The sequence below is a fragment of the Ruditapes philippinarum genome, unplaced genomic scaffold (genome assembly GCF_026571515.1).
Source record: "Ruditapes philippinarum isolate M1 unplaced genomic scaffold, ASM2657151v2 ctg641_1_1_1_1, whole genome shotgun sequence".
Classification (NCBI taxonomy): domain Eukaryota; kingdom Metazoa; phylum Mollusca; class Bivalvia; order Venerida; family Veneridae; genus Ruditapes; species Ruditapes philippinarum.
In genome coordinates, this window is record NW_026858475.1 from 243,427 (window position 1) to 258,504 (window position 15,078).

The following is a 15,078-nucleotide window of genomic DNA, read 5'->3' on the forward strand; positions in this document are numbered from 1 at the left end:
GTGACCGAAATGTGACAGTATAAGAATAAACAAAAGAAATAATAATATTAAACCTATATTAAAGGACCATTATAAACCCCAATTATGTGAACCAAAAAAAGAGATGGCTTATAGTATTCATAAAGCAGCATGTTGCCAGATTTTAATGAGAACTCAGTAATTGTTCTAATGAGTTAAAATGATGTCAAATGCACACATTAAGTGATTTAACCAAGCCTGACTATTTATCTCACAGTCCACAACTTCTTAAAATATGCATACATTATTTTACTTTATTGTTTATAGTCAGTTATGTCAAATTCTATATGAAATATCCAAAGTTTCACCTAGATTGTGTGCATATTTCTGCATTTCAGAAACTAAAAATATTTTATAAATGAGCCGTGTCACGACAAAACCAACATTATGGGTTTGTGACCCATTATGTTGGTTTTGTCATGAAGCAGCTCATATATATTTTTTTTATAACTTTGCTTTTTTAAAAAATTTTGTTTAACTGTTGTGGAGGCGTGCAACTTCAAGGTTTTTAAAATTTGTAATCACTAACACCAGTCAGTTATGATGTAATAGACAATGTCCTCTTTAAATCAATATGAATGACAAATAGGATAAAACTAATGAATTATTCATTTTATACTATATAGTTCATCATATTTGAGCTGTTTTGTTTGATTTATTGGAAGTTTATTCCCAGTTTAACAGTATTTTTGTTAATTATAGTAATGTTTTCCAAATCAACTTCCAGAGTCATGGTTATGTGAGTCAATTGATATTGCCTTGAATGACAAGAAACATTTAAACAAATTATCCACACTAAAAGCATCAAAGAAAGAGAGGTATCACAATTTATTATAGAATCAGAGATCTTTAGACCACAGAGCAACTTCCAGTCAGATTTGCATGTTAATTTTTTAGAATTTCTTGTTTCTGTTATGGGCTTTGAACTGTTTAATGGTCAAGCAAAAAAGAAATAGAAATTATTTTAAGGATTATAAAATCTAATAAATTGGCAAATATTAACTAATGCTGGTAATATGGAATACTGAAGCCACTGTCGCAGTATTTTAACAGTTATTTTGTATACCTATTCTTAGTACAAATATACATCGTGCCACATTCAAGGTTGTTTGCCATTGTAATAGCATTATTTGAGAAGTTACCAATATGGTGCCATGCATATAATAATGATCATTATGGTCTATAATCCTTAGCCTAATATAGATAAGCCTTTGCCACCAATATAAAGCAGAAAAATATGATAGACACTTATTCAACAAGGAAAGGTGGCGTTCAATGAACACAACTAAGCCAGTCTGCACTTTGGTGCTGTATACTCTTTGCTGACTAACTATACATAATTTCATCTTCATATCCCCTGAATTGATAAATGGAAGCTGGACATGTCGATTTACTGAAATAAGGCAGACTAAGGGTTAAGTGAAGGTCCTTGACTTAGTTTTTGGGCAACCAGAGATAAAAATCTGAGTGGCTGGTTTGATTATTAACATACTTTTTGTATAGCATCCTTCAAAAGTTATATCTCAAGTTTTGTCTTTGTCTCAGTCTTTTATAATTGGTATTTTAATTGTTGCACCTGAAATGTTATAATGTTATACTCCCTTGGTGCGGTTTTGAGACGTTTTGAATAAAGTAAATCGAGATGAAGGTTTGATACAGCTATATTGATAAGCTGAGTTACATCCTTGAATTGATAAAACAATTTATTTAATAGGGTTAAACCATTTGCAATAATAGCACATTTTATTATGTCTGGGTGATAAAAATAACAAAAGAGATATGATAGATCTTGCTATATCTTAAAACTTATGATGTAATTCTTTTTCAAAACACTCTAGGAGTAATTAGCAATGAAGACTGTCTGTTTATTGCTGTAGTTTTTGGCAGCAAAGTTGGAAACTGGTGAAGCATTGTGCCAGCTCTTTGACATGTTGCAGTGAAGCATTTGAAATATGGATGAACAACAAATTCTGGCCTGTGTTTGCTCATGAATCATGCTTGTCTATGAGAGGTTTTTGTAAGTCATTGTACTCAGAGAAGGAATGACACTGATAACTGAAAGTTGATGGTAATTCAAAGACCTTGTAGAACTAAGTCATTAGTTTATTAGTCAATCGTTAAGTCATGAAGTTCAACAGTGTTTATATATACTTGTAAATTTATTGACTTCAAATTACAAGTGATAGTGCTTTTATGTATTCAAGCATAATTCTGCTGAAGTTAGGTTGTAATAATCAAACAGTACTTAAATTTTGTAGTAATTTTCAAACAGTTCTATAATTATGTAACCATGTTCAAGCATTGCTGTAGTAATGTAGTAATTTTCAAGCAGTATTATACATGAGCATAAAATTTTCATGTAGTACTATAGTTATGTAGTAATTTTCAAGTGTATTACATAATCAGCTTCTTTATCATGATTTTGAAAGTAAAAATATTACAAACAAGGTTTGATAATTAGGAGAAATATGGTATGATAGCTATAGATATAGGATACTCCCAATATGGTGTGTTCTGTGTTACCAGAACTGTCTCGGTCAACACCAGCTTTTGTAGGAGTCTAATTGCCTTATGGACAAGACGTTTATTGGAAGTATTCCTACAACAAAACACTTGTTTATTTAATTGTCTATCTTGGCAAGGATTCTGTTTGCAAACTAGATAGATGTGGTATTACTGTATGGTCTATAAGACAAGACAAATCACTTTCATATGTTAACTGATATCTAATTTACTTAAAATGACAGTCAGCTAATGTTTGTGGAACATTTGGTAAGAATTCTTGCAGGAGGCCCTACCAAAACCACTTTTCTTCAGTTTGGCATAATATTGTATGATTATTTATAGTCTGTCTGTCTGTCCCCCACCTCTCAAAGCTTGAAGTATACTACCATACATGGTGATGGTCGAACAGATTATCTGATATAAAGGTGATGAGCATATTTGCTCAGTTTTATGTTACATTTGACATATTATTTAAAATTGAGCTTGCTTTGTTTTTACAAATTCTTTTGTCTTAAAGTTTGATTTTTATAGAAGAGCAATGAATAGGAAAAGAAAATATCAATTTAATGACATTCATGAATTAGATCCTGTGTTTTACAAAGTAATTTTCTCTCTTTGTTTGTAATCTCAGTAAGTCCTGTGATTTGCAAACATATTTGGGATGGTCGTCCATTAAAGGCAATTAATTAGAGTCATCATGTCTTTGCTTTAGTTAAGTGGATTACATTGAATAAAGAAGAGAAGTAGTGTATGAAATAAAAAACACACAGCAAATATTGAACATTAGTTCATCTTATAAAGTAGACAAGTTGTCAATAGCAGTGACAAGTAATGGAGGCTTAACAAAGATTATAATTAAGATGACCTGGTTTTTGCATGAAGTTTTTGTTGGTTCTTTTGTACTAAACTCACTGTGTAGTAGTCAAACTGGCATTTTCTTAGTTATACCTCTCAATAAAAATCTATATCCATTTTATTTTCAGATCTGCTAAGGTCAAATTGCCAGACTGCACACTGGCTTCAAATTGCAAAAATCATTCTCTAATCCTGTATATCAGCAAAATATACCAATTTAAGCTGAAATTGTTCTACAATTCTGACATCAAGTCAGAATATGACACAATACAAGAACATAACTAAGAATGAATGTGATATGATAACACGTATGCCAGCAGCAGTAGGACTTGTACTGTCTGTAGAGGTTTGATACCTCTGTGGTAGTATTGTGTTTAAATATTTATCATGGTTGCTGTCTAATGACATTTTTCATGTATTTTTCAGACATGGGAGATTGCGAGAACAAGATCAGATACTTGCTATCGATGGACAACCCTTAGATATCTCACATCAGCAGGCAATCAAGATACTGCAGAGTGCCGGGGGACTTGTGGAAATCGTGGTGGCACGGGGCCCCAATCCCCAGGCTACTGTCACCCCTGGCGACCAAGAGGAACAAGTGACAGACTCACAGACACAAAACAACGCAGAAGTAACAGATATGGTATGTTTGTTATTAAGTTATGTGAAACAAACTTATAAAGTTTACATTCCATCAACATGCAATGCCCAACGGAGAAGAGTGAAATGGGAAAAACTCGTGACTATATTCATTCCAATATAAGATGAATAGAAAATTTTCCTAATTTACAATGCATATTTTCTAACTGCCTTATAAACAGAATGATATTATATCATGTTTTGTTGATGGACCCGGTATATAATCTATGTGTCTAATCTATTTGTATCATGAAGTAGGTTTGGAATTGTCTGTTATATTAGATAATGTTCTGTCATAGAGGTCTTTGCTTTTTTTCTGGAACAGCAAGAAACATAATGTCACCAATTCACTAGAACATTTTAAGATAAATTATTTGCCTGCTGAATATGTAATGTTTTAATAAAAAACATGTTGATGTCCTGAAAATGGTTTGTTTCATGCCAGAGAATATAGGTTATTCAGATCTACTTTCATTCCTTTAGAATTGGGACAAGAAAACCCAGTTATATGGATTGTATTTGACAGTGTAATTGAGCTTAACTTTTATGGTTGTGGTAGAGTTCTTTCAGTCTGTTACAATCAATTGAACCATGTTCGTTATGAATAAAACATGACCATCGATCAATTTTTTTCTTGTGTTTGATTATTGGCTAACAACATTTTATTCTTTAATCAGGAACTGTTTACTCTGCAATCAAAGTGATTGAGGAATAATGAGCCAGTTATTCAAGGCATTCTTTATTCCATGTTTACTGAATGGCATTTTGAGATTAGAATATTACATTTAATTATTTAATGTCAAAACATAAAGAATCCATATTTCTTCCAATAAATGCGCTATGGGCGTTCTTTACTCTCGAGTAGGAAATGGTGATTGGGATGGAAAGGGGGGATGGGAGTATGAATGGTTGGGGTTGAGAGATGCACAGCATTTATATAATCTATACTTTAATTACTGCTACTGTTAATTATTAATTGATTAATATTTCCAAACGTAAATTTATTTTGGACAAGTTCTGTGGTTGTGTATATAGACCATTGTTTGCTACTTATCCCTTGTATAACCATTTAAACCGAGCCATATAATATGTTAAAAATGTAATGAATTATAACATAATTAAACTGGAGCATTTTTATACAAAGCATTTTCTTGTATAGTTAAATATGCTTTAAATGCATGTAGTGATTGGTAACCAAGCTTCATTGACCAATACATAACATATGAACTTAACAACAAAATAAAAATCAGTTAACAAAAACGTTTAGGAAATCAGATTTTTTGTTTGTCTTTCTGAGAATAAATTAGTCAGCTGGAAGCAAATTTCTTATCATGGTACAAAAAACAAAAATATGAGAAATCCTGCTTTTTACTGACAATAAAGTATTGTCTGGAACAATACAAGGTATATAATCTCTGAGCAAAAGCTTCTAAATCACTTATTCTGTCAGTATCTATTGCATCTTTAATATCAGAAGTTATGAAATTGATTTATTGTCTCTCATTTATATTAAATTTTCCCAATCTTGTACCAAACATTAGACTTCTGGTTCTTTGATACCAAACGCTTCATTGAAAGGTTTAAAAAGGGCAAATGATCGAGCAGCTTTTCACTGTGGTAAAAAGTTTTCTATCTTTTTACATTGGTGTGAAGGAGTAATAAATATCTGTTATAATGGAAAACCTTTTAGTAAATTGAGTAACAGGAAAATAAACAACAAACTACAATGATATATGATGTCATTATTGAATGTTTTCTGCTGGTGTATGTCTGCAGGTGATTGGAGTTTTGTGTTTTGGCATTTTAGAAATTGTTTTATGTTTCTGCTGGTACTGATACTCTTCGTTCTTTGCAAACTTTTGAAGTATTTAGTAATTATACAATCAAATTATCTTCTTGTTATTAAAACTCTTCTTACCCTTGAAATAGTTTTCCTATTTGATAAATAACCTTTGTGTGTGTTTAAAGTTTAAAGATTCATTGTTTTTGAACAATCTTGCATGGTTAAATTATTGTGGTTTTCAATTTTGTATGGCCAGGGTATGTCAGCCTAAAAAAAATGCTACAGTTCATGATGCATTTCAATCTGGCATGGTCAAAGTATTTTAAAGTTTGTACCTCCAATCTTGTATGGTCAAAGTAGGTCAAAGTTCATTTGTTCAATCTTACATGATCAGAGTATAATGTCAAAGCTCCGTGGTCCAGGGGTTAGAGTCGATGACTTCTAATCCAGTTACCTCTCTGGCGTGGGTTCGATCCCCGGGAGTTGCTTTGGTAGTTTAGCGCGGAGGAAGGTAGTCTAGTACTTGTGTAACTCTCCAGGAACGATGGTTAGGAAACTACCCGCCTATATGACTGAAATACTGTTGGGAAAAGGCGTAAAATCAAACAAACAAACAAACAAAACAAAGTTCATGCTTTTCAATTTTTCATGGTCAAAGTTAATGCTCATTTCTTAAAAGGATGGAAAAAGGATAAAGCACTTAGGTAGTTATTGCTATGTTCTCACCGCCTATCATATCAACTTGATCAAGCACGATCAAGCAATCTGGTACCGGTCTAGCTCGGTCTGCATGCGTGATCAGGGGTGGTCAGACAGGTCTACCTTGGTCGGCATGGCTCGGGCTTCCTACCCGAATTTTTTTGACATGTCAAAAAAATTCGAGTAGCGATCGAGTAGATAAGCGGTCGAGAAGCAATCGTATAGTGATCGAGTAGAAGATCTCGTTGATCGAGAATAAATCGTGTAACGATCTAGTTTGGTCGGGTATACATCGGGTATACATCTCTTACATTATCTGTACACGATCATCTTGACTTCTACTCGTGCATTATCCGATTGCAACCCGATCAATTCGACATCTGTTCAATCTATTGTCCAGAATAACTAGACTACTACCCGACCGCTACACGACCACACACGATCGCTTCCCGATAGTTAATGGACCATACACGAGTTCACGTGACCTAAACAATATATAGATGTAAAGTTATTGTTGGTGTCTCATTAGCTGTTACAGATTTGAAGATAGAGCAACTTCCAAATTCTGACAACAAAAATGCCTAGAAAGGGCAAAAAGGCAACATGCAGTACGAGTAGTAGGACCATCTGGGCCACGACTGCAACTGCTCAATCTCCATCATGAACTGATTTGAACCAGGATTGTTTGAACAATTCGATACACAACTATTCACGACTCGATTACGATCATTACGATCTGGTTGGGTGGAAATCTGGCAATGATCGAGCCGAGGTCCAGTTAGTCTAGTTAAGATCATGTATGACTCGGGTATAGGTCTGGGTGATCGAGAAGAAGTCGGGATGTTCGTACGGTTGTCGTCGAGAAGAAGTGGTAAAACATCATGAAGGGTCGACTTAAGGTCGTGTAGGAGTTGTGAATGTGCATTTAATCCAGCTTGGTCGGGCTTCATCTGGGAATTAATGTGATCGGGATGATCAAGTTGATCTGATTGGCGGTGAGAAGATAGCATAAAGGGACTCCACTGAGGGTTTTTGACATGATGGCACTGGAAATGTTGTTTTTTTTAGACTTGTGTACTGCTGCAAATATAAGATAATTTACTTCCCACATTTTTCAAGAATAATCATTTTTATAGCACAAAATTTCCCCAAAACTGAGAAGCATTGCAATGCGTTTTGCTTAAATCTGGCCCAGAATGGCACTAACTATTGATTTTAAATTTAATTCTGAGTATATTTCTTTATTTTCCTCTGCAGATTTTCCATTTTATGAGCTTCACATGATCTTAGTAAAAATTTCAAAGTTACGTTTTTATGCCCCCACAGAGTGGGAGCATATAGCGTTGCACTTGTCTGTCCGATAACCGTCCGTCCGTACGTCTGTCTGTACGTCCTGAAATCTTGTGAACTCAACTCCTCTTAAACCGGATGGCAGATTTTGCTTAAACTTCCAGGGATGAACAACCTTAATGTGTAGATGGCAGTAAAGGAAGGAATTTTTGCTGCTATCAAATTTAACAGAATTATGGCCCTTTGTTGATTTTTTCACTATATACTATATAGAAATTTTGTGAACGCAACTCCTCTTAAACCGGATGGCAGATTTTGCGTAAACTTCCAGGGATAAACAACCTTAATGAGTAGATGGTAGTAAAGGAAGGAATTTTTGCTGCGACCAAATTTAAAAGAATTATGGCCCTTTGTTGATTTTTTCACTATATACTATGTAGAAATTTTGTGAACGCAACTCCTCTTAAACCGGATGGCAGATTTTGCTTATACTTCCAGGGATGAACAACCTTAATGTGTAGATGGTAGTAAAGGAAGAAATTTTTGCTGCGACCAAATTTAACAGAATTATGGCCCTTTGTTGATTTTTAGTTTTCAACTTGTGGCACATGTAGTCCAAAAAATATTTGACCTTAGAGTCATAAGATTGACAGAACAGTGGCGTGTGGGGGCATCCGTGTCCTATGGACACATTTCTAGTTTAATTTTTGATGTCAGTGGAGCTCTTTTAATACATTATACAGGCACTAAATTGTACATGAAAAATGTAATTCTATTACATATAACCATACAATAATTTACATATGTTCAATATGTATATATTGTATGTAATAATTATATTTTGTTTACAAACTTGTATTATTTTCTGTAGTTTTCAAAGTTTCAAACATTTTATTTTGCATCAAAGGATAATTTTAATGCTAGTAACTCTTTATTTTAATATTGAATTTCAGTAAAAAAAACAACAATAAAAAACTTTCCTTAAAATTTAATGCAAGTTTTGTTTTATTTTCATTTTGAGTTTTCAGTGTTAGCATGTCTTATCCCTATTCAATGCATAGTTAAAGTTATATTGCTTGCTTTAAGAGTTCCCATGCCGCTGTTTATATCATGAATTTATTTTTTCAAACTATTGTGAATATTTCAACATTTCATTGCATCATGATCATTATGGTTATTGAGCTATGACATTTATAATGCATTGAACACATGATTTGTATTTCCTGAACATAAATCTAGGGAATGTAGAGTTTTAAGACTTGAGACATGCAGTTTTTTGCAAATAAACAGTTGTCCTATATTTTGTTATTCTGGTTAGTTATTACGGTTGAGTATTAAATTAGCATTTTCCCAGGGACTTTGAATTTAAATTTCACTGGATTTTATGATATTGATGATGCACTTTATGAGTTTCATTTTAAAGTTAATCTCATGTGTACAATGTTCATTGTGGCAATGTAGTTAGCAATGATGTATTATAGAATGCATGTTTTCAACAACATAAAACAACAATAATATTGAATTACTGCTGTCATATAATTATATTTCAAATTTCTTCTTCATACATGCAGGCAAAGGATTATTAAAGAATCTTGTCATAACGAAGCCAAAATTTTTTTTAATCATTCTTTAGAGGTTTATGTTTAGTTTTGCTCACCATTATGCCAAAATAGCCAAAAAGTCATTCTAGAGTCAGTTAATGGTGGTGGGCAGCATCCAAAGTTTGCGCTAATCTCAGTGGTTGTCTCCCATTTCTATTGAGTATAATACCTTTTACAAATTATCATGTTAATTTGCATAAATATTATGCCAGTTTGACAGTACACGCTAAAGGCTTTTCTGGATAGTTGACTAAAAATTACCAATTTCTCCTCAAGTGACACACTAATAATCCCACACCATTTCTGAATCAGCGGTGAGAGACAAAACAGAGAAATTTTGCCTCGCTCGAGCATTAAAACAGTGACACTTGGATTACAAATCCAATGTTCAACAATCTTTTAGTTATTATAATAATTTCATTATCTGGAACTTGTATTTTGCTAGGTCAGGATCTTACAAGGTTCAGGGAAGAATGCTAGTAAAATGCATGATAGCTTATAGCTTAAGTTACTAGGTAAACTCTACTAATGTGTCCTTTTTAGCTTAACTTTTCTGTTTAGTTTAAACATATTTACTTTTAGCTGGATTGCGAAACAAGTTCCTGCAACTTATATTAACCACTTTTGAGTCCGCTTCCTAGAACTTACTATATACACTGGAGCCTCGTTATAGCGCTCATGTTGGGGTCCATGATCTCAAGACAGCGTTGTATCGAGTAACTTTTTATAACGCTCATTTTGTTAATATAACGAAAATATTGCATTACCCCACCCACCGTCGAAACATATAACGCTTATTAGCGGAAATGATTGTTTACTTACCTATCAATGGATATCAGTCTAAACTTTTTTGATATATTATAATTTATTATTTTGTAAAGCATTACTGATTATGTTTGATATAAACATGAAATTTACGAATTAAAAATATAAACCACAAATGTTCTTATTGTTTATAAATTTCCAGTAAAAAACGGTGTTTACGTGAGTTATGTGTAGTCATGAAAATTGATACCTAGTTGATGGGACTAAATTAATCGTCTTTCCTGCTGTCTCTTGTGAAAAAATCAGTCATCTTCCGCTGAACTGTACTTTCCCTCGCATCCATCCTGGCATCATGTATGAGATTCCTGACGGCCTGAACTTTAGATACAGTGCTACGCTTTGATGTTTCAATCCAGCGCATCACCGTATCTAGAGAACATAACACATCAGAAATTACCGGAGGTGGCTCATACACAATGTTTTCTTCTTCCTCGTCAATTTCTTCGGTCGTTGTCTCTCCCCTGACGCTATCGATGATTTCCTCGTCTGTCAACAAGTGGTGGGTGGGGACCTCGTTGTCGGCAGTTATCCAATTCTGGATGCATATATCATCCATCTCAGAATCAAATAACTGTCTAGCTGACTTCAATTCTTCTTCTGTGAAGGTCCCAATCTCCGTTGCTCGCCGTTCTGCTATAGCCAAATCCTCCTGGTCAAATCCCTCGAACTCCTCACTTCCCGAGTTATCCTCCTGCTCGAACGCCGCTCCTAGTCCCTTCCTCCAACAGCCAGTAATTGTCTTCGTTGAAACCTCTCTCCATGCATCCCCACAGAGATGAATTGCTTCCTTTAAGTTCAACTTGCGCAGGTAATCAGACACAGACATTTTGCTTTCAATCATAATGCCTGTGAGATTACGCCGGTAGTTGCGCTTAAAAGTGGCAATTATCCCCTGATCCAAAGGCTGCAATTTTGAAGTGGTGTTTTTGGGCAAAAACACGGCCTTAATCTTACGGTCCAGTGACGTCAACGACTCAACACCCGGATGAGCAGGGCAGTGATCCATGAGAAGAATGGCCTTCGCCTCTAACTTTTTACGGCGCAGGTGTTTCCTGACAGAAGGCACAAAATCCTCATGAAACCACTCCTCAAAAATTGTTGACGTCATCCAAGCATTTTTAGAATGCCTGTAGAGAGCTGGAAGGCTACTCATATTAATGTGGTGGAAGCATCTTGGTTTCCCAAACTTCCCTATCACTAGGGGAGCAAGCTTATGCGTTCCTGCCTTATTACAGCATAACAAGACAGTAACACGATCTTTAGCCTGCTTGAAGCCTAGTGTTTTCTGGGTGTCAGTCTTGCAAGCCAATGTTTTATCGGGGAGCATCTTGAAATACAGCGCGGTCTCGTCACATTTGTATATCTGGTCAGCACATAGTTGTTGGTCCATCACCAATTTCCTTAGCTCCTCCGGGTAAGCTGCTGCTACACTCTCATCTGCGGACCGTTGTTCTCCTCTTATCGTAACCTGGGAGATTGAATGACGGTGCTTAAACCGTGAGAGCCATCCATTAGATGCCTCAAACTGGCTATCATCGCCATTCAACTCCTGGTTCATCTTCTTTGCCTGGGCCCGGATAACAGGACCAGAGACGGGCATGCCTTCGGACCTCGCTTGATTAAACCATGTAAGAACGGCTGTCTCAAGGTTATGGTCCTTGGCATGTCTGGCTCTTTTCCTTATCTGACCACCATTGTCCATCGTGCTGCTAGCGGCCCGTAATTTACCCTCGTCCTTAAGCCATCCACGTAATGTAGAACCCGCTACTCCCGTCTCCTTGCTGATCTTCGCCTGTGTTTCCCCGTTCCTGATCCTGTCCACAATATGAAGCTTCTCTACGATGGTGAATGCCTTCCTCTTCCTTGATTCCTCCATAGCAGCCATTTTTCCTCGTAGTTCAAAATAAAAGAAAATGAACAACAAACAGAAAATGAAACAAAAAAAAAACAACAAAAAAACTACGAACAAAGTTAGTAAAAAAGGGGAAGAAAAACAGTGTTATAAAAAAAAATATAGCAAGAATAACAAAAACAAGAAAACAAGTGCACTGTTAATGTAAGGGTGAAATGTGTTAAGCAGCGTAAATATTAGGTGAATAAAGTTATGATAATAAGACAATGTAATCAAAATAATCGATGCTGAAATCCAAGATCCTGAGATAATCCTCTTCGTTAGATAGCAACAACTTTTTTGCCAATAGATCGAGAATGCATGCTTTTTAAAATTCATTGTACGCTTGTGTGATTTACTCAACTCGTCGGTGTTTGCATGTCACAGCTAACAGTTTGATACCTGACTGATCAACAGTTCAACATGAACAAAAGAGCGGATTAACGCTTACCTGTGTATGATTTCACACCTTCTGATCATGAGTGACGTAATTATTATTGTTTATTGCACTAGACTGACACATTGAACAAGCGTTATAGTGGATAAGGCGCGGTATTGATATACATGAAATTTTTTTTATAATTGACGAAAAATACGATTTTTTTTTGGGGAGCCAAGGCATATGAGCGTTCTACTGAGATTAGCGCTATATCGGATAGCGCTATATCGCGGCTGCAGTGTATAGTACTGGTGTAACATGAGGAAAAATAGTCATGACCTTAGTAGGGCAGAAACCTATGATCCCTGGGTTGAGTGGCAGACACCTTAACCACTACTAGGCCACCGCTCGTTTATAATTGTAATTGAGGAATATGGATTCTCTGGATTTCCATTTGACTATAATTATAGGAAGTAGGTAGTTTAGAGAATGACTGATAAAAAAATGCTGAAATTCTAGATATTGAGTATCCATTGTCGGCAGAAAAGAAAGGTTCTATTAAACTGTGAGACATGAAAGGCAAATTTCAATTACATTGCTACTACGTATGCGCTAATTTCACTTTACAGTTGTATAATTTGATTTTCAACTTTAATTTAGACACAATATTCTGTATCTGGAATAACAAATTCTTGCTAATTTGGCATGGAGAAATGTCTACAGCAATTTTCTGTCTGGATAGAACAAAGAGAAGCAAATTATTACCACATACAGACTCAAGTAGGATAATATCTTTACTGATACAGCTCTGAACTTCAATATCTAAATCTATTCCATATCTTGTCATCTTTTGCACCTATTAATGCTTCCATAATTTAAGTTCGTTAAGTAGAGTTCTTAGAAGAATTTAATGGTATTTCTTATAGTTCCAAATGTCAGGGGACAGATATCAAACTTGTGTTTCTGGGTTCTGTACAAGATTTTTCTGACAATAACTGACAAGTTTTACATGTAAGTTGAACAGTATGACATTAGATTGAACAATTCTTAGGACCCAAGAACCATAAATCTACTGTGCTAGTTTGATGGCCTTTTGATATAGGCATCATTTTAGAGGAAGGAGCTCTCCAGATCCATGGTATAATGTTTGTATGCTGCCTTACTATGCACAGTATGTTGTGAAAAATTAGCCATGTTAAGCATTGCTGTATGTTCCACATCTGTAAGTAATACAGTTATTAAAATATTTATGAAATTGTGCATGTAGCAATATATATTTATTTCATTATCATCACTCCCCCACCCCCAGGCTTGAAGAAACTATCCAGCTACCTGCATTTCTATGAGGTCTTCCTCCACCATTACAGCATTATATGTTGGCCATTATAGAAGTCACAGAAGCTAAAAATAGAATGAAAACTTGCATTCATTGAACGCCGCCTTTCATTGTTTATCTTGTTTATCATATTTTTTTTGCAATTTTCAAAGTCTCATCTGAAAACACTACACCTATAAAAGCTTAGATATTTCAAGTAAGAAACATTAATTGTCTAGTGGTTCAATACCAAGTAAGTTTATACTATAGCTCTGGAGTCAAAATTGGACGCACCCAAGAGCTAGGTTCATGGGTTATCCCTTATATGTATAGATAATCTCTAAAACCACAAAGGTATGTGTATTAGCATGAAACATTATCTAGTGGACCTCTACCAAGTTTGTTCAAAAGTCCCAATGATCCTTGGGGATCATTGTTTTTCCTTATATGTATAATAGGAAGAAAAATTGATACCAAAGAAATAATTTCTTAATTACAAATTTGGGTTTCATTTAAATTGTCATATTGTCAATTACATCTATCAAGGTTATATTACAATCTTTAAAGCATAATAAAAATAGAGAATTAAATGAGGAAGAAAGCCAATTAAAGCAAATTGCTTTAAAAGAGTTCAAGGATTTTTGAATACAAATAGACTGTAAATCAGAATGTTACTGTTTTTATTGCAAAAGGAAATGTTAGAGAGTATCTCAATAAAATTTCTCCATACATGTTTGATCGTCCATTACTATAATTCCTCCCACACATGTTAAAGAAAACATGTACAAGATGTACTAGTTAAGAGACTTGTTTTCCAGTGATACAAAAAAATCAGATTTGGGAACCTAAACCGATTACAAACATATATTTTATACTTAAAGTGATATTTTTATGAGCAATTTGCAATAAATCTATAGAAAATGTCCTAGGCTGACAATTTCTAGCTACTTAGCAAGATTGCGAGGATATTGTGACGAAGACTTGAAGCAATCAGTGACAGGGTTGCCGCTTGATTGCGTGCTTTTGCCAAACTGAAAGCAGTTCAAAGACAAACTTGCCACAAATTGGAAAACAATCAGGAAATACAATAATCACAGTTTAGTTGTCCTGTTCTTCTCTACAGAGAATTGATTTATCATAAGTCCTATTTCCATTGGCAATGATTTATACAATGGTACAAATTACGTTTTCAGATATGAAGTGTAGTAATTCCTCCAGACACGGACGCCTTACTTGTTTTTTTTCACTGGCTAGACTTTGATCGGAAACAAAAAA

General features: G+C 34.8%; 1 protein-coding gene across 1 annotated transcript in view; it reads left to right on the top strand.

Moving 5' to 3' along the window:
• The window catches only part of LOC132753279 (multiple PDZ domain protein-like), a 207,260-nt gene that overhangs the window by 60,880 nt on the left and 131,302 nt on the right, over nucleotides 1-15,078 (top strand). The window contains exon 5 of the mRNA XM_060743733.1: nucleotides 3,805-4,024. Within this exon, the coding sequence (XP_060599716.1) occupies nucleotides 3,805-4,024 (220 nt within the window). The remainder of the gene's footprint in view (nucleotides 1-3,804; nucleotides 4,025-15,078) is intronic.